At 42.1% G+C, this 20,260-nt stretch overlaps 1 protein-coding gene across 20 annotated transcripts in view; it reads left to right on the top strand.

Annotated features, from left to right (window-relative positions):
• The window catches only part of LOC100710725 (voltage-dependent N-type calcium channel subunit alpha-1B), a 219,586-nt gene that overhangs the window by 183,620 nt on the left and 15,706 nt on the right, over positions 1-20,260 (top strand). For 19 of the 20 annotated variants that reach the window (XM_025911919.1, XM_025911920.1, XM_025911921.1 and 16 more), the window contains 6 exons: positions 376-485; positions 1,280-1,461; positions 2,657-2,792; positions 4,217-4,336; positions 6,579-6,617; positions 17,044-17,284. In XM_025911919.1, the coding sequence (XP_025767704.1) occupies positions 376-485; positions 1,280-1,461; positions 2,657-2,792; positions 4,217-4,336; positions 6,579-6,617; positions 17,044-17,284 (828 nt within the window). The remainder of the gene's footprint in view (positions 1-375; positions 486-1,279; positions 1,462-2,656; positions 2,793-4,216; positions 4,337-6,578; positions 6,618-17,043; positions 17,285-20,260) is intronic. The other variant, XM_025911931.1, reaches the window with a different exon arrangement.

The raw sequence follows: 20,260 nt of genomic DNA on the forward strand, positions 1-20,260 counted from the left end.
AGATACACAGCCGCTGTGAAAAGCTTTTTCACCCAAAAAGTATCCCTAAACCGCCCTATAGTGTAAGTCACTGTCTGCATCTGGCCATCCAAGACTTACTTTACAGTTGATTTTTGTTGCCACCTTTTGCCAAGATGTGATCATCAGATACTGCAACAACAAAAAGGCATTTTGACTCAGTGGTGATTGTTCTCCTTTTCTTTTTTATAGTTACTGTAAATTAACAAAATTGTTCACCATAAGAATTTCCTTTTCTTTAAACCATTAGGGAGACATGCAGTGCACACAGATGCATTGAAATAAGAAGGAATGAGTCAATTACTACTTCTTTTTATGTCTTGTCATTTTTTAAATAATTTCTTCTCACCTCCTCAGCCAATGAGCTCACAGTAGGGAAGGTTTATGCAGCCTTGATGATCTTTGACTACTATAAGCAGAATCGAGCTAGGAGACTACAGCAGCAACAGAGTGCTTCGGGCTCCCAGGTACAACACCCTCATTACATATGCAAACATGCAATGAAGTACACACACAATGGATTGAGTTCAAATCTAGATGCATGGGCCCACATACATGCTTGCACACTTACACACTTTGAATGTATGCTGCATGTAAACACACATGCACAGAAGATACTTTGTTCTTTGTTCAGTAGTAATTCACTGGTAATTTGCAAAAGCTATCATCTGTTTTCACAATTTATTATTTTTAATATAGAAGTACCAGGGGAGTTGTTATTTGCTGATGTTGTATTAATCTTTTAACAATACAAGGCCAACAGCAACCTATCTGCGGCCAGGGTCGACTGAAGTCTCATACATGTTGACATTAGTTTATCCATAAAAACCTTCTGAACCTTCTGGGTGTGCCAAGTGGGCAAAAATTCTATAGAAAAGGGACAGACATGTTCTAAATAGGGGAAATGGTAACCAAACCTAAACCTTAACCCTAAATTTTGAGGGGTCACCAATAACCTAGTGGATGTTAAATGCTTAATGACACTCTTGTCAGTCTCAGTCAGACATGAATTGGTGGAATTTGGCTGCTGACAGATGTTTATCAGCAACTTTGCACGCCTACTCTACTTGTGCATGTTTCCACACTCCCACATACACACAGATACATTGCAAACAAGCATGACTACAAGCAAAGAATATTCTGACCTAAGTCTCCACATCAAACTAGCCCTGAGCCTCTGTTGTCAGACCTGGGTCCAGCAATATTCTGCCTGCTGCCTCTGGATGTCTTCAGCATGTTGCCATCCGTCTCTCCTCCACAGTGCAAGGTTGGGGCTCTATTTAAGCCATTGCTGCCTCTGACTCACATACAGGAGAAAGACCTCCCTAAGATGTTAAACAGTGTGGAGCCTCCCAGCATGCTTAGGTACCAGCCTAAATCCCATGCCAAGTCTCAGCCACAGACAAGACCTAGCTCCAACTCACTCAACAACGGAGGCACTCTGTAAGTTCAATACTTCAAGAAAAGCACATAACAGATTTATTTTTTTATTCTACTTGTGGTGTCTTGTGATCCTGTATTGGATAAGCAGATAGATGCATGGATGGATAGATGGAGTTGTGCCGCTTAACCCTATAATGCCCTTTGTATCATATTTGATACATGAGTTTCTGAGACCTCTATCTCATCAACATGATCAATACTTGCCATAATTTCAATGCCATGATGTTATGGAAAAAACTCTTTTTTTGTCTAAAATTAACATTGTTGTTAATAAAAGGTTGCCAAAAACGCCCAGTGTTACAAATGCGATAGAAAAAATATATCATAAAAATATCATAAAAATATATTATAAACAGCATGATATAGCAAGAAAAATGTGGGTTTTGTTGTAAGTGTTATTAAACATCTCACTTTCAAAAAATCAGAATTTTCTGGCTATTTTTTGATGGGTTGGGTCTTACAGGGTTAAACTTAGGTAAAAGATCGGATTACTTCTTTCATAACTGCATGCAATTGTTGCAGTGGTCCTGCAGAGTTAAAATAAATGTAATCCTTTTATGTGCACATTCTACTTACTCCAATACCTTCTCTGCCCCTAAGAGGACTCAGCCAGTAAAATTAATGGCTACATAGACAATAGCTACATATTTTAAAACTAAGTAAGCTAATATACTGTCTTAGTCTACTGTCAAATGCAAGATGAACATTTTACTGATGAGCAAAGGGCTGTTCCTTGTGTTTTAGCATTAGTTTAGCGTCATACTCCAGCATCATACTCAGCTCTGTAATCCATTGTGAAGCCTGAGCTGTTGACTCACAATAAAAATGTAGATGTAACCTTATGTGTATTCCTCAGCTTTTGAAACTTCTGCCACATTTATTATGAGCATCCACTAGTGTAATAAGAAAAAGCGTAATAGCAATAAAATATGCTAAAAATCTGATTGCTTTTACCACTTAAAGAATATGAAATGACCCAGTTGACTAAAAGGCCTGACAGACAATGGCAAATTATAGTGGAGTTATAGCTGTTGCATAATATAGCTGTTTAATTACCAAGAAATAATGTTAATTGATCAATGTGTCAGATATCCTACAATAGTTTTACAGCTAGTTTTGAATACTTGAGACTTCAATGACAACAGGAACCTCTGACCTTTTGAAAGTTAAACTGAACTGTGATTATAACACACAGGCCAAGTCAAGATCACACCATCAAGCCGTCATCTTCCTGGGTGACTGATAAACCCAAAGAAGTGCCATGGGCTAAGAATAAGAGAACGATGTCCCGGGGTCCATCTGAGGACACTCCAGACACTGCCATCAATCAGGTAAAACATAGGGATGCATGTTCAACATGAGCTGTGAAAGTATTTCAGTGTTTACACTATATTCCAAAGATTGTGGTAGGTAGAAGTGGCAGAAATAATTTTCTTTTGGATGCTGGCTGTCCTCTTACTTAAAGACAGGCTGAGGAGCTTGATCAGGAGTAGAGCCACTTTTCCTCCGAATCGAAAGGAACCAGTTTGAGGTGGTTCAGACATCTGACTAGAACTCGCTGGAGTTATATCTCTCAGCCAGCTTGGGCACAACTCAGTATCCCCCAAGATGAGGTAGCCATTGTAAGGGAAGTCTGGACTTCTCTGCTCAGACCCGAACCCAGATAAGGAGTAGAAAATGGATGGCTATATAGAACAATGTTTGCTATAAAATGAATATATACATTTGATTAAATATGGTAATTCATGTCAAAGCAAGACTTCACATAGTATCCTTACTATTTCATTATTTTCATCAATACTTTACTCATGTAATATTCACTAGGTTCTGCTCTTCTTACTTTAACACAGAGTAAAAGAGTTTATAATCTTGTAATCCATGTACAGATTATTGTTTTCATTGACAAATAATTCACTTTATTCACTTTACTTTGACATTTTGTTGTCAATAATGCTGGGCATACACTGTGTGATTTTTGGCCCATTTTGAGCCAAAAATCAAAGTAGCACCTGGGACACGCGCTACTACATGACCTAGGTGGAGGAGACTCAATACGCCGTGGATCAGAACCTGTTGAAGGAGCTGAATAACGCGACTGAAAAAAATCGCACAGTGTATACCCAGCTTAAAGTTCAGTGAGAACAGCATAGTGGTCAGAATTATATTACAAATAGTACAAAGCTAGCCTATCATTAAACCTTTGTGTCATGGTGTCTGTTATCTCAATACTGAATTAAAGGAGCACTGTGCAACCTCAGACAACAGTTGTTGTTTGTTGTTGATTGTTGTTAATGACACAGTGGGTATAATTAAGCTATAGAGTAGTAGCGGCTAGAGTGTTCTGCTAATAACATCAATTGTTGATGTCAGTGATTAGTGGACTCTGTTGCTAACAGACCATTAGCTAATGTTGCTGGGAGCAAAAGATTGGCAGAAGGGTAAGACAGGAGGGAATGCCTGACTCCCTCACATGAGTTACTCAACCTGTGGGGAAAAAAAACAAAAGAGTGACAGGTCTTATGATTTACTTTACCATTTGTTTAGAGATTGTCACCACAAAGCTTTCAATATATGAAAGAACAAGTTGGCTGGAACAAAAGGACATATTAGCACGAAATTGGAAATGTCTGATATTTATTGCTGCATAGGTTTGTAGGGTGATTTTAATATGGATGCTTCCAAGAGTCTTCTGCACCTCCAAATGTCACCATTGCATGCTGATGAGGCAGGCTTTTGTTTGTATTTGTATGCTCAGGAGTCGGTAGAGATGAAGAAGATGGAGACCAGTGTGAGCAGTAGAATTCCATTCACTGGCCCTGGTCTGGAAAACCAAGGCCGAGCTGCTTCGATGCCTAGACTCAATACTGAGCTGCAGGTAACACCTCATCTTCACCACACCTGTGTAGTGGGTTTAATTATTAATCACATTTTATTAATTTCAACATGTTGAACTTTAATCAACAATTTTTTCTGTCTGGTTTTTGCTAAACTAGAACCAAGTTGGCATTCCTAACTCTTTGTGGTAGGCTGTTCAACAGCAATGGACTAATTTCACTGCTGTACAATAATATAACAGATTAACTCACTTGAGGAAATCCAGCTGACATCTTATTTGCAACAGAGACGCATTATACTGCTATATTTTTTCTGTTCTTTATAAAATTGTAGGCAACATTCTATCATCATTATGATCTGATAATGTCTCTGACCACCAAGGATCATTTTGGGCAAAACATCACTCTTTGAATGCAAGGGCCAGTCAGCAACCAACTGGTGTTCACTTAACCCAATACTAACAGGTTTTTTGTTACATCCAGTTAAGCATGCCAATCCAAGTTGTTCCTGTAGTGTGGCCAGTGTGCATGTTGCAGCTTGTGGAGGTCCACAAGGTTTCATTATTGATCCATTCAAAGCTGAAAATCTCTAAATGAGTCTTTCACAAGAGCCTAAGAAATATAAGAAGCATATAATTTCCTGTGTGATCTTAATCGATTCATGCATTCAAAGTGCCCTGTTCACACACAGCCCTATGGGAAGAGCTGCTGTTGATTCTTCTCTCACAGCAGAGGTGAAGTCTAAAATTAGACCCTGGCTCACTGCCCGCTGTTTGTACAGTATTGTTTTTCTTCTGCTGCCAACTGAAACTTTGATAGCTCTTCCAAATAGCTTTGGATCCCAAATTTACAGAGAGAGGAATAATGTAATTGCATTACTGTGAGGAATAAAAAATTTGAAATGGAGGATTAATGAAAGGATGGACAGAAAGGTGGTAGAAGGTTGCGTCACTGACTTGCTGTCTTTCGGAAAAGAAGGTCAGGAAATCCTTTAGCTAATTCAATTAATACTGGCCTTTTAGAAAGTGCCTGCTGCACCTGTAGAATTACTATTGTGCTTCTAATTCTCAGTAGTAGCACTTGATCTTGGTTGAAAAAGTATGTGCAGATCTGTTTTAATTTTCAGGGTATTCCCTTGTCAGCCCATCTTGACAGACGAGAACAGAAGGAACAGTGGGTGTCATGTTCTTTGATATATCTGTGTCAATCACAGAATGCAGGATATACTGAAGGGAGCAGATGAAGCGCTGGATAGAAACGCACAAAAATATTACCGAATCCTGCTGAACATCACTTTTTTTTTCAGTTCGTTTTAAATAGGTGTGTAATAAACAGTGATGCTTAGTGATCTTTAGTAAAAAGAAAGACAGAGAACATGTCCAAGCTTTTGAGTTTAGTGCATTTAGTTTAAATTCATTTGAATATTAAATGATAAGGACCAGTGAGTGCAAGCTTTCTTTTATAAGTGGCCCAGGGGCATCCGTATTGTAGGTGGCATAGCCATTTTTGTTTTGGGATTGAGGAAATAATGGATAGGTTGACTGTGTTTTCTTTTGCCTAACATGAGCTAGCCTCAGTGTGGTTTGTATGTACAGCACCCGGCCTCTCTTTAGTTGCTTGCTTTTGCCTCACCCTTGTGATTAGATCTGTTGGTAGACATATTGGTGCCCTCTGCACCAATTTTCATTCCCCTTTGGTGGATCCCTTGTTGGGGGCTCTGAGCCTACCCATTCCCCCTGCTGGGCTACAGTGGGACAGCAGGGGAAACAGATGGCTGTTGGCTCGGCTGTTGGCTCTGCTGTTGCTCCCAGGTATCTAACCTGGTAGGTTTGAACTTTACCTGTATTGCTTCTTACAATTGTTATAATGTATAGCAAAAGCCTAGCACATTCAAACATAAGATTCATAATGACTATATTTATGCAGAGCAAATTAGGGCTCCCTATAGGTCTTGGTTAGGTGGGATGGTGGTGGGAAGTCATATTGTGTGACATGTGGTGGGTAGTGATGAGTTGATTCTCCCCTGCCCCACCTGCCTTCCAATCCAATGCAACTCAGTGATCCCTCTGCACACATAGGTGGGGCTCACACAAAGAAATAAAAATTAGTCAACTAGAATAATACACTTAATTAGCTATAATAATTTATAGACGTTCCCCATTCGAGAAATTGGTGGACATACCTGGATAAATAATTTTTCATGATCTGTATATCATTTCTATCTGTCTTAATATTCCTAATATTCTTCTCTCCTTTCTCTTCTTTCTGTTTCTCCCATTACAGTGGAGCCATTCACGCCACTCTCCAGGGATTCATCTAGCTGTATGTGCATTCTGCCAAACAATATTCTTCTTTACTGCTATTGACAGTATGGTTAATTTTTTATGCTCTGGCTTGATGGACTCTTAAAATCAGTGCTATAGGAACAAATCCAGAAACTCTGTTACCATCAAGACTTACACTGACACACGTCAATATTAGGTCATGGGAATGATCATGTGTATCACAATACATTAAACCAATATATATTAAATACTGCTTTAAATTTGTGTCAGCAGAGTCTTAGCGAAAATGTGTTTCACTCATATCAACTGAGTAGATTGAAACTACTCAGTTTATATTACTTTGCATAAGTTAGGGTAGAAAAACACAATTGTCCCCCAAAAAATTACTTATGGTTAAGTATACAGAAATCAGTTTTCCTGGTCAAACTTGGAAGGAGATATGTTTAGTTTCAAATTATAAAACTATCACAAAGAAAAGAAATCCCTATTGTTAGGCCCTTATTGAATTGCTATCTTATTGTGGTGGAGGGGTTTGTGTGACCAAGGGATCCCAGGGGCTATGTTGTTGGGGGGGTCTTGTAGGGGTCGGATGTATTGTGAGCTAAATGGCGGCCGGGGCAGAGACCCTGGTGGACCGATCCCTCCCTACACTGTTAAAAAAAACATCTTAAAAAAAACGTTAATATTCCGGCAGCTGGGGCACCAAAATACTACCGTAAGATAACAGAAAATAACTTCCTCATAAAAATACGGTTATTTCCAGTAATGACAATACAGTTTGTTGTGCTAATTTTACATGGGATCTTGCCTTTTTCAAGTGATTTTAAACATTAAATTAGGAACATGTTAATGTGATTAAACAATGAAATTACCTATAAACAAGGTCAATGAATATGGCAATATGAATCATAATACATAAATGTACAGAAATATACAGTTAACAGTTGGTTTAAATAATAATGGATTGCATGCCCTGGGACAGACTGACAGAGGCGAGGCTGCCATATCGCACCATAGGCCCCTCTGGCCATCATCAGTAGGCGGTAGGGTAGGTGAAGAGTCTTGACCAAGGACACAACGACCGGGAGTGTCTGAGCCGGGGCTCGAACCGGCAGCCTTCTGATCACAAGGCGAACTGCCAACTCTTGAGCCACGATCGCCCTAAATAGCAATGATAATAATACTTATGTGGTGTAACACAAGCTTATAGGAATCATGTTATATACTTTTCCATTGCATTACATTTGAATTCAACAGTTCAATCTTTCAAATAAAGGACAGATATTTGTGAAATCATGATACATTTGTGCATGTATTTTAACAATCTAAATATGCATATGTACGGACAGATACATTTAATAAACATGAAAATTATGTTTTATTACATTACAGTGATTTAACGTTAATTGACATTTGAAATGTGAAGTCACAGTCTATTTACGTAACTTTAATGATATTCTAGAAGAACAGAACACAACTGTAAAATGCACAGTAAAATACTTTTATATTAGGATTTTTTTTTACAGTGCAGCCATACCCGCGACCATGTGGTTGTTAGTTCACATTCATTGGCCGATGCTTAGCGTCCCAACATCCAATGGCATGTCACATTGTTTTCATGGCCACACCCTCACCCCAGGTGCAGAGGCCTATTTCTGTTCAGGAATGTTGTGAATACTTTGAGATTTATATTAATTGCAATTCCTACCTCTACATTTATTTTTTAAAATATATAATTAGCACAGCGTGGCCGTGCAATGTTTTATATGTTTTTTTTAGTTTTTATTCCTATTAATTGTATTTTCACTTGTTACCTCTGAATTATTGAATCAGACCTAGATGACATGAAATTTTCAGCAAAATTATAATTCAAATACTCCTTTAATTATTGATTATTCTCATTAATTTTCGATCATTTTATATATTTTTCCATAGTATTACATTTGAATTTAACAGATCATTCTCTCAAATAACAGATAAATATTTGTGAAATTATGATACATTTCTGAATGTATTTTTACAATCTAAATATGCATACGTACAAACAAATATATTTAAAAAACAAGTAAATTGTGTTTTACTATATTTACAGTGATGTCATGTTATTTTACATTTGGCATGTAAAATCACAGTCTACTTTTGTAAATTTAATGATATTCTAGAAAAACAGTACAAAACTGTAAAATATACAGTAAGATACTTTGACATTACTATTTTTTGGAACAGTGTACATAGACTACCTATTGGGACACTGGATGTCACCTCTCTGGCGGGGAAAGAGCCTGAGTTGCATGTGCATGAGGTTGAGAGGTACCAGTTAGATATAGTTGCAGGGTTCGTACGGGTGGTTGAAATCCTTGAAAATGCTTGAATTTTAATATTGTCTTTTCAAGGTTTGAAAAGTGCTTGAATTTCAGATCTGGTGCTTAAAAGTGCTTGAAACTGTAATTGTATTTAATTCACCACAAATAACTATCTGATTGAATAGTTTTATTATCAGAAAAAGAAATAAAATGAGTTGCAAAGTGCAAAAGCAAAATTTCTCCACCTGGGCTGCCTTGCACCTTGCATGTCAGTCTGTTGTGTGACACCGCCCCTCCCCCGAGCAGTTGGGGCTGAGTGCAGTAAACATGCCTGGAGGCTGCCGCTTTAATGAAGGTCTGCTGGAAAAGGATCATTACAAATTATAGATAAGCAGAGGTCCAAATCCACGTGTAGCCACATGCAAAGTTTGCAAAAAAAATTTGCAGCTTTTCACGATGGGGGAATCTGCCCTTTCGAGTCACATGAAAGGTAAGTCTTAGTAACAAATTTATTAGTCTGTGCACGTTACAGTAATGCTAATTTGTTTATGTTCGCTAGCTAGCAAATCCGCGGGAGAAGTTATTAAAATGGATTGAGTGTGATGCAGTATGGCAGCGCTAGTATGTCATCTAGTTATGTCATGGTAATTTATGGAATGTGTTGTGAACTTAGCTAACATTATTTAGCAGTAGTGCGAGTTACTTCCCTCAACTGAAAGCTTTAAACAGTAGCCTGGTACATAATCAGCTAATTCAAGGCATCCGAAAAAAGTCTACAAAGCAGCGAAGTTGTCAACACCTAATTAGATGAATACAGGTTTTTTTTTTTTTAATGTATTTTGCAACCTGCAATGTTTTTCAAGTATTATGTTGGTGCCTTGCAACACTTTGGGGGTTGAATGGAGCTGGTGAATCTCAATGCATTCTGGCCGGTCGCTGCCATCCTGTTATTCTATGGCGTTATTTTTGTTCCACTGTTCTGAGCGCACGTAAAAAAAAAAATACCACGGGGGCCTCTTCCGTGGAGGCATGTTGGGTTCTTGTTCCGTCTCCTTTTCAGATTCTTCTGAGGAGGTATCAGTGGCCTGCTGGACAAATGAAACCTCTCCTCCATCAGAATCTGCTTCGTCCATTTCCTGAAGCAAGGCCAAAGCCTGTTGCGCGGAGAGGTTCTTCCTGCGTGGCAGTGATACGGAGGCCATCCTGATGTGCGTTCTCAGAAATGCGAACAAGAAATGATTCTCCCACCTGGGTCGGTCTGCTTTTATGCACAGCACTGTGCTGTAGTCAAGCAATGGCACTCCCTCACATACACAGTGACAATGGAACAATGGAAGATCTGTGCTGAGAGTCAAGGAAGGTGTGAATGTGTGTCTTTTATATGTGCAGGTCAGTCAATGTGTGGGATATTTTGTATAGGTACGGCAGGCATTTCTGAAAGTTGTAACACAGAGGTTTGGCCTGACTTGGATCTGAGCAACTCTGAGTGAGCAAATGCAAATGTGCCAGGCCTCAAGGATAATGGGTGGTTTGCACAACAAAAGCTGGAGGAGAAACGAGCTGACGACCTGTGAAAATCTCAGCAGGGGTACTTAAAATGTTCCGTTCTTATTTAAAGAGATGACTCTGAATTAAATCTAACATAAAAAAAAATTAAATTCAGGAGGAAACATTTACATAATATGACCATTTCAAACTCTGCCACTCTGTGTTCCTCGGCCTCTGCCTCGTTTGAGTTTTGGACGAAATGCATTCTGGGATATTTGCCTGGTTTTAGCTACAGTAGCTAGCAAGCTGATTGGAGACCAAAACAGCCAATCTGAAGTTTTTGCATCCAAGTCTGTGATTGGTTGGTTTTGTGGCACAAATATGATGGTGTACGGAAAGAGCTGAACAGGGCAGAGATGTTGAGAGCACGAGTAACACTGGGAGCAGGCCCGCAGAGATCTGAGCAAGAGCAAATGCAAAAACTGAGCAAGAGGGGCTGCTATTGTGTGTGTGTGTGTGTGTGTGTATATATGGATAATAGCAAACCCTGAAATACATTTTCTGCACGCAACAATGAACTTTGTTCCTTAAAATTTTGCCTTTCTTTGCTCAAAATAATTTTCTCCTCAAAATGCAACACTTGTACTTGCAATCTTTTTTTATGTGCGCTCAGAACCGTGGCACAAAAAAAAACAAAACGCCATAGTATTCAAGAACAACAGGATTGCAGCAAGATATTGTATAATTGGGGGAAATAATGGTCATAAGAGGAGCTGATTCATATAGGTTAAAAGAATAGTCACTTTTTTAAGCACTACCTAAGTTACAGTAACAGTTAAATGTCTTTTTTTTTTTAAGTTAAACAACTTGTCTCCTGTTTCTTGTGTGTCATTTAGGAAAGAAGTATCAAAATCTAATGGCAAGACTTATTAATCGAGGTCCGGCAGTGTGGGATTTCTTCCAGTCAACAAGCCACACCTCAAACAGTAAAGCTAGATCCACATCAACATCCAGCAGTGTAGAGAGTGACAGTGCAGTGGAAAGCGCCAGTGTGGTAGAAGCAAGGGTTGCCCCTCTACCATCCACAGAGACATTTAATCCACATCCGACTACCACAAAGACAGCAAGCACTATAACATCATTTGTTACATCAAATTCAACTCTAAAAGCAGAAATATGCTGGGCAACAAAAGTTGTAACGAGCCACTATTCCTACAAATCATGTGAGAATGTCGGGGACATATTCAGAAGCATGTTTCCTGACAGTGACATAGCAAAACAGTTTACAGGTGGGGAAAGAAAAGTGGCATACCTCACTGCATTTGGGATTGGGCCTCATTTCTCCTCCTTAATGAAAGCTAAAGCCAAGAAAGAATTTGCATGTGTACTTCTATTTGATGAAAGTCTGAATAGGGAAATGAAGAAATGCCAGGTTGACATTCACATGAGATTTTGGAATGATAACCAATTAAAATCGCGGTACCTGACATCATTTTTCATGGGTCATCACACTGCAGACCAAATGTATGAGAAGATTGAAAAAGTGTGTTCTGATATGGGCTTCCAAAATCTGATTTAGCTGTCAATGGATGGTCCAAATGTGAATTGGAAGACCTTCTCACTAGCCCAGCATAACACTGAAGAACAAACAGGCAAAAAAATGTTAAATGTTGGAAGTTGTGGTTTGCACATCCTTTCCTCTTGACTTCTGTAATCATCGATGGCTTGAATATGTGGAGGTGGCTGAGCGTGCCCTTCAGATTTTGCCCTTTCTGAAAATGTATATTAGTGCTGCCAAAACAAAAACTGTAACAGAGCCAATTACAAAGTCTTTCAAAATGGCTCAGATGATTCTGAAAGATGAACTCTTCCCAGCAAAGCTCAACTTCTTTATAATGGTAGCTAGGGAAATCACGCCATTTTTAGTGTTATACCAGACTGACAAACCCATGCTTCCAGTTATGTGCAGTGATCTCACAAATATCCTGAGGAGTTTAATGGAGAAGTTTATCAACCCCAGTGTCATGAAGAATGCAGCTACCCCAGTAAAGCTTCTTCAAGTTGACTATGCTGATCCGGTCAACCACATGGATGTCACCAAACTGAGAGTTGGATTTGTCACAGAGCGAGCCCTACAAGAACACATAAAGAACAACCCAGGAGCTGAGAAGCTGACGCTCGAGTTTAGGCAGAACTGTAAGGTGTTTTTGTTGAAGATGGTCACCAAGCTCTTTGAACGGGCACCCCTTAAATATCCTCTTGTAAGAAGCCTGTCGGTTTGGGATCCAAGGGTGTTCCTCAAGAGCAAAGAGTTAAGTGTCCGAAAACTCACCACAATTCTACGAATCCTTGTGGAAGCTGGCTGCATCGAAGAAAAATGTTGTGATAAAATTCTGAGGGAGCCATTTTTATGACAACAGCATGATTTCGGCATCAGATTCTTTCAGGAACTTCAACCCACTAAGTGGAAGATTGGATGAATTTTACGATGAACATTTATCCAACAAACCAGACTTTCACCACCTGTGGAAGGTAGTAAAACTTGTCTTGGTTCTCTCACATGGTCAAGCCTCTATTGAGAGAGGTTTTTCCGTTAACAAGGAGGTGATGGTTGAGAACCTTAAAGAGCATTCACTGATTGCTCAGCGGGTCATTATTGACCATGTAAACCATGTTGGAGGTTTGCGCAATGTAGCCTACACAAAGGAACTACTGCTCTCTGCAGCTGCAGCCAGGCAGAAGTATCACATGTATCCACTACATATGTATGTATATATGCTTATAATGCAGTTTTCCCCCTACCAGAGTTCCACCATCTATTTTTGCACTATTTCGAGTTGTTATTGCATTAACTCTTTGTATGATTTCCACAATACTTTAATTCAATGCCTACCTGAAAGACAAATTCTGTTATTTCTAATTTTTACTGTGAAGTTGTTTGTCAAGTGACATATGGCATAATACAGTCTTTTTCGTGCGATTAAAAAATAAAAGTGAAATCATTATGAGTATGTACGTTTTTGTATAAATATGTAAATTATGACAGTGGAAATGTGCTGGAAAAGCTTGAACATGGACCTTGAAAGTGCTTAAAAAGTGCTTGAATTTGATCCTGAAAAAGGTGTATGAACCCTGTAGTTGGACTCACCTCAATGCACAGCTTGGAAAGCCTGGAACCAGTCTCCTGGAGAGGGGCTGGACTCTGTCGCAGTCTGGAGTTGCCCTTAGTGAAAAGCACAGGACACCTTCCTCAGGCTTTCTGCCTGTACGTTAAACATCAGTAAGTTTGTACGGGTTTTTCCCTATGGACGAGAGGGTTTGTTCCCTGCGCCTTTGGGTTGGGGAATGGGTCCTGACTGACATCTGCGCTTATGCACCGAACGACCGTTCAGAGTACCCAGCCTTCTTGGAGTCCACCTCACTTCCTACTGGGATACTTCAACACTCATGTGGACAACGACAGTTAGACCTCAAGCGGGATGATTTGGAGAAATGGCCTATCGGATCTGAACTCGAGCAATGTTTTGTTACTGGACTTTTGTGCAAACCACAGTTTGCACGTGGCACCAAGACACTCTAGGCCGCAGGGCGATGATTGATTTTGTAATCATATCATCAGATCTGTGACCATATGTTCTGAAAACTTAGGTATAGAGAGGTGCTGAGCTGTCAACTCATCACCACATGGATCATGTGGCAGGGGCAGATGCTGGACAGACCTGGTGTGACTAAAAGTTTAGTGAGGGTGCACTGAGAATGCCTGCCAGAGGCCTCCCACCTACAACTGAAGTTTGACAGCATTCACAGGGAGACTGTGGACATTGAGTCCTAATGGACCTCCATTGCTGAAGCTGCTGCACTGATCTGCGTCCACAAGGTGGTTGGCGCCTGTCGTGCTGGTAACCCTGGAACTAGATGGCAGACACCGGAGGTGAAGGCTGAAGAAGAAGTTCTATTGAGCTTGGTTAGCCTATGGGACATTCTGAGGCAGCCAATAGGTACCCACAGACCAAGCAGAACGCAGCTTGGGCAGTGGCTGAAGCAAAAACTCAGGTGCGGGAGGTGTTTTTGAGCATTCAGACAGCCCTACAACATCCAGAGCCTTCCGGAACTCAGGGTGGACCCAGCCACCCCATGAGCTACCTGTGATCATATAAGGATCAAAGAGCTTGTAGCAACAGGCCAGACACTGCATACTCCCGAAGCACCTCCCACAGGACACGAAGGACAGGGTTGAATGCCTTCTCCAAGTCCACAAAACACCTGTAGACTAGTTGGCCAAACTCTCATTTACCCTTGAGAGGGTAAAGAGCTGGTCCATTGTTCCACGACCAGGATGAAAACAACATTGTTCCTTCTGTATCCGAGGTTCGACTAACGGATGGATTCTCCCACCCTGGAACAGACTCTCCCAGGGAGGGAGAAGTTTTATCCCCATACAGTTGGAGCACAGCCTGCGGTCCCCCTTCTTAAAGAATCTAGAGGTTACCAGCGGCAGCACGGTGGCACTGTGGTTAGCACTGTTGCTGCACAGTGAGGAGGTCCTGAGTTCAGTTCCACCATCAGGCTGGGGTCTTTTTGTGTGGAGTTTATATGTTCTCCCCGTGTTTGTGTGGGTTCCCTCTGGTTACTCCGGCTTCCTCCCACAGTCCAAAGACATGCAGTGTAGGGGATAGGTTAATTGATGAATCTAAATTGCCCATAGGTATGAAAGCGGGAGTGAATGTGAGTGCAAATGGTTGTCTGTCTCTGTGTGTTAGCCCTGCAACAGACTGACGACCTGTCCAGGGTGTACCCCGCCTCTTGCCCTATGACAGCTGCACCCCCCCCCCCCCCCCCCCCCGCCACGACCCTGAAAAGGATAAGCAGAAGCGAATGGATGGATGGTACCGCCCCTGATAAAGACGTGTCAACCAAGACAGCCCTGCAACATCAAGAGCCTTCAGGAACTCAGGGCGAACCTCATCCACCCCACGATCTACCTGTGATCTACCTGCAGGATACACGGTGCAGTCACGAGCTGTGGGTAGTGACTGAAAGAATTAGATTGCACATACAAGCGGTGGAAATAAGCTTTCTGCAAAGGGTGGCTGGCCTCTCTTCTAGAGATAGGGTGAGGTGTTCTGCCATCTAGGAAGGGCTCAGAGTAGAGCCACTGTTCCTCCGCATCGAAATGAGTCAATATGGGTGGTTTGAGTATCTGACAGTGATGCTTCCTGGGCACCTCCTGGCATAGTTAATAATTAATAAATACATGTAGTCCTCATTTAGTACTTTGATTTGCAGCATGTTTCACAATATGAAAAAACATAATGTCACATGAGGACATACATATAAGCTTTACTTTTCTAGTTTATCAAATACCACTGAGCAATCCTTACCTTTAAATACATTATAACCTCTCTTCTTCCTCTCCTCTCCTGTCCTGTCTTTCTTATCTTTCTCCATCTCTGACTGAACTTAGCTCCATCTCTTCATGTGAAAAACAGCAGCTGGACCTTTAGCTAGCTACACACTATGCACACAAAGAGTTTCTGTGTTTGCTGATATTTGTTGAGCTGATAGAAACATTTCATTTAAAATTACCTGACACACCACGCTGAAATACCACAACTTAAGTACACCTCCAGTCATTCCCAGTGTTGTGTCAAAAAACAAACAAGCAAAAAAAAAAACCACTGTCACACTTTTAACCTCTGACTTTGGCACATGTCATCTCTTTTAATGCGACATCCCCTGGTAATTAATAAACGAACAGGACTGCAATTCATTTGTTACTGTTTAGGTTCAAATTAGTTTGATGTTTGAAGACTCTCGGTGATGAAATAATAATTCCCCTCAAATGTGTTAAAGCAAAAATAACGAGCCTGGTTTTAAAATGTAAGGAGTAGAAAGTAAAGATATTTGTTTAAAAATGTAGGGAGTAAAAGCAAAAAAGTATTCAGAAAAACAAATACTTAAGTAGAAATTTTAGGTAATTTTAGGTATCTGTACTTAAGTACAGTAACAAAGTACACTACCGTGTACTTTGTTACTAATGGTACACATTAGTGTACTTCCAACCTCTGAAAATCAGTCCTTTTTTTTTTTCCTTTTTTTTAGCTATTGCTAAATACAGAGGGTTTTTTTTCTGGAATTGAAGTTGTTTCTTAAAAAGTCTTATTCACCCTTCACTATTCATTTCGACATTTTTATAAATTTTCTGTTACAGATTATTCTAGTTTGGTTCCAAATAGGTGAAAAGTCTACAGAAAGTTATAAAACCTGAAACAAATCCTATCTTAAAATGGGTTAATCAGCTGAATGAATTAGCTCCTACTGGTATGAGGGAAACACCTGGTCCTTTGCCTTTAATACTTATTTACTACTTACTAAGTCAGAGTTGTATGGGCAGATTGGCCCAGTGCTCCTACTACTGATTCATTCTTTAGCTAAATGTAAAAGGTTTTCACTCCCTTTGTTGTCCCATATGACACAACAGTCATTTATTCTAAAACGCAACACAAATGATTACATTTCTGCTGTAATGTATTTTTGTCATCAGATTAAGCAGTGGGCAATTACTTTGTGGAAAAAATAATTAGATGCAGTTGTTACGTTAAGCTGGGGGAAAAAACAACTCTCAAATGTATTACTGACTGGCTTTCTATATCCTTCTTCCTCCTCCTTCAGTCTGTCCCTGATGCCAGCCCTATGAAGCGCTCAGCCTCAACTGTGACCCCACAGCGGCCCCAAGAGGTCAACTTAAGGGACTACACCCTGGAAAAACCAAGCCAGGAGAGACCCCACCACCATCACCATCACCGTCGCTGCCACCACCGTAGAGACCGAGACAGAGATAGAGACAGAGACAGAGAGAACAGACAGAGGTCTTTAGATGCACCTTTGGCAGGTCAACCTCCCGGTTCTGCTGGTAAAGTCAGTCAGAATTTATACACAAACACTATCAAAAGTGTACAAAGACATTCACTGTAATCTAGTCCCACTTAGTATTGGACTGTTCCATCATGCTATCCTATAATTTTATGTGATTGTTTTTAGTTCAGTTGCAATTCATTTATATGGTACCAACTCACAACAATGATTTCCTTTAAGGGGCTTTATATTATAGGACACATGATCTGCAATATTAGCAAGAGAACCCCAGCCACTCACTAAGAACAAGCACTTAGTGACAATGGGGTTGCAGAAGTCCCTTTTAACCAGAAAAAACCTCTAGTGCAGTAGGAGAATAAAAAAAACGGCGAAACAAAGGATCTGGACGAGCAGTGCACAGTGGATTGTGATCCCCAGCAATCTTAGTGTCCAAGATGAAGACGACTCCTCCCTTTCAACTTTGGAATGCTCTGCACTACAGGTATACCTGCAGTCTGAGAGCAAAAGTATTTGGGTAGATTTTTTAGGATGGGTCTTTAAGATAAATGATAATGACTTTAGTGAGCCAATAAAGTGAAGCTTAAATGGAAGACATATAGTCTCCCTCACATCCTAGTTTTTCAGCATTACTAAAATGTGTTCCTTATTTTGATAGTATTGCACAGATGAAAGAAGGCAGTCTTGTTTGTTTAACATGCAAGTTAAACGTGACAGATGTCTTGGTTTAAAATAGAACGTAGAAGCAGAAAATGACATGTATTCCAGATATCCAGACTTTCATAGTCTAATAGCACTGGGTATCTGCATGTCAGTGGAATCACAATGTTTTCTGTTAACATCACCTAAGTGAAGCTCACCCAATGAGCTCTGTGTGGTCAACAGCAGACACATATTATGCCCATATCGAGGTCTAAACCAGAGATAGTCAGGGGCGGGACCTCTCTGATTGGCCGTGGTTCAGATATTCCTGTACGTTTGAACGTGCAGGCAGATAAAGAGAAATGAGAAGCTTGAATAAAGCAATATCGATTCATTAAATCCTGAATCAACTTTTAAATATAAATGTCGTTTGCCAGAAATGCCAGAATCTCAGGTTAAACCTCACAAAACTATTTCGACAACCACCAAACAGCTAAAACAGTAGCTGTCACGGTTCGCGGGTGCAAGCCGTGTGGAATTATTTTAGGACCAAAACAGCAGCTCAGGTGCAGGTGAGTATTTATTGAAGGAAGGACAACGAACAACAAAGGTACTGGGAAAAAGAAACTAAAACCTAAACTGGGTCATACTAACAAAACAAACCAGAACGCAGATGCGGGGAGGTCCGAGGAAACACACACGGAGAGACGCAGGGACATCGAGGGGAAACAACACAGACGAACCAGCAATCACTAAGACAAAAGACACGACTAAAATACACTCAGAGAACACAGGGAGATTACACACAGGTGGGGGACACAGCTGGGAGAGATTAACATGACGAGACAAGGGAGGCAAACTAAAAACACTCACATCAGACGCAGACCTTCACAATAAAACAGGAAACACATACACACAAAGACACAGACTAGGAAACGCAGACTTAACACAGGAGTAGACGGCAGAACGGAATAACACTAAACAGGAGGAAGAACAGAACCAAAATGACACTAATAGAAAACACAAAACGCTGGGTCAAAAGGACCCAGGATCATGACAGTACCCCCCCTCAAAGGCTGGCCCCAGACAGCCCAAAACAAGAAACCAAGAAACGCCCAAAACAGAAAACAACCCGACCAGGGCGGGCGGTGGGGCCCAGGAAGGAGGGCTCGAAGCCAAAACAAAACAGGAGCACCAGAAAACAACACGAGTCCAAAACCAAAAGACAACAACAAAAGGAGCCCCAAAAAACAGAGTCCAAAACAGAAAAGTTCAGGGGGCCGGCCAGGGGGCCGACCGCACAGGAGTCCAAACAGTTCCGGGGGCCGACCGTGCGGAAGGCCACAGTGGCGATGTGGACCCAGGTCAGGGGGCCGGCCCGGGGGCCGACAACCCAGGAGCCCGGACAGTTCAGGGGGCCGGCCGTGAGGACGGCAGCGGCGCCGACGTGGGCACAGTTCAGGGGGTCGGCCGTGAGGACGGCAGCGGCGGCGACCCAGGCGGAGGCGGTCCGGGGGCCGCCCACGACGGCGATGTCGCCTGGCCAGTGGCCTGGAAGGTGGCCAGTCAGCTGCGGACCCCGACGGGGTAGGACCAGGCGAGGCTGAAGACTCGGAGGCTGGACCAGGCGAGGCTGAAGACTCGGAGGCTGGACCAGGCGAGGCTGAAGACTCGGAGGCTGGACCAGGCGAGGCTGAAGACTCGGAGGCTGGACCAGGCGAGGCTGAAGACTCGGAGGCTGGACCAGGCGAGGCTGATGAGGCCACAGGTGAAGACTCGGAGGCTGGACCAGGCGAGGCTGATGAGGCCACAGGTGACGACTCGGAGGCTGGACCAGGCGAGGCTGATGAGGCCACAGGTGACGGCGAGGAAGCCGGACCAGGCGAGGCTGAAGAGGCCGCAGGTGACGGCGAGGAAGCCGGACCAGGTGAGGCTGAAGAGGCCGCAGGTGACGGCGAGGAAGCCGGAGACGAAGAGGCCGCAGGTGACGGCGAGGAAGCCGGAGACGAAGAGGCCGCAGGTGGCGGCGTGGAAGCCGGAGACGAAGGCACTGCAGCTGGCGGCGTGGAAGCCGGAGACGGAGGCGCTGCAGCTGGCGTGAATGAAGAGGCGGCAGCTGGCATGGAAGCCAGAGACGGAAGCGCTGCAGGCGGCGGCGTGGAAGCCGGAGACGAAGGCACTGCAGCTGGCGGCGTAGATGGTGAGGCTGCCGCTGGCGTGGATGGTGAAGCTGCAGCTGGCGGCGGCGTGGAAGCCGGAGACGGAGGCGCTGCAGCTGGCGTGAATGAAGAGGCGGCAGCTGGCATGGAAGCCAGAGACGGAAGCGCTGCAGGCGGCGGCGGCGCTGCAGGCGGCGGCGTAGATGGTGAGGCTG

The sequence above is a fragment of the Oreochromis niloticus genome, linkage group LG12, assembly GCF_001858045.2.
Source record: "Oreochromis niloticus isolate F11D_XX linkage group LG12, O_niloticus_UMD_NMBU, whole genome shotgun sequence".
NCBI classification, from domain to species: Eukaryota; Metazoa; Chordata; class Actinopteri; order Cichliformes; family Cichlidae; genus Oreochromis; species Oreochromis niloticus.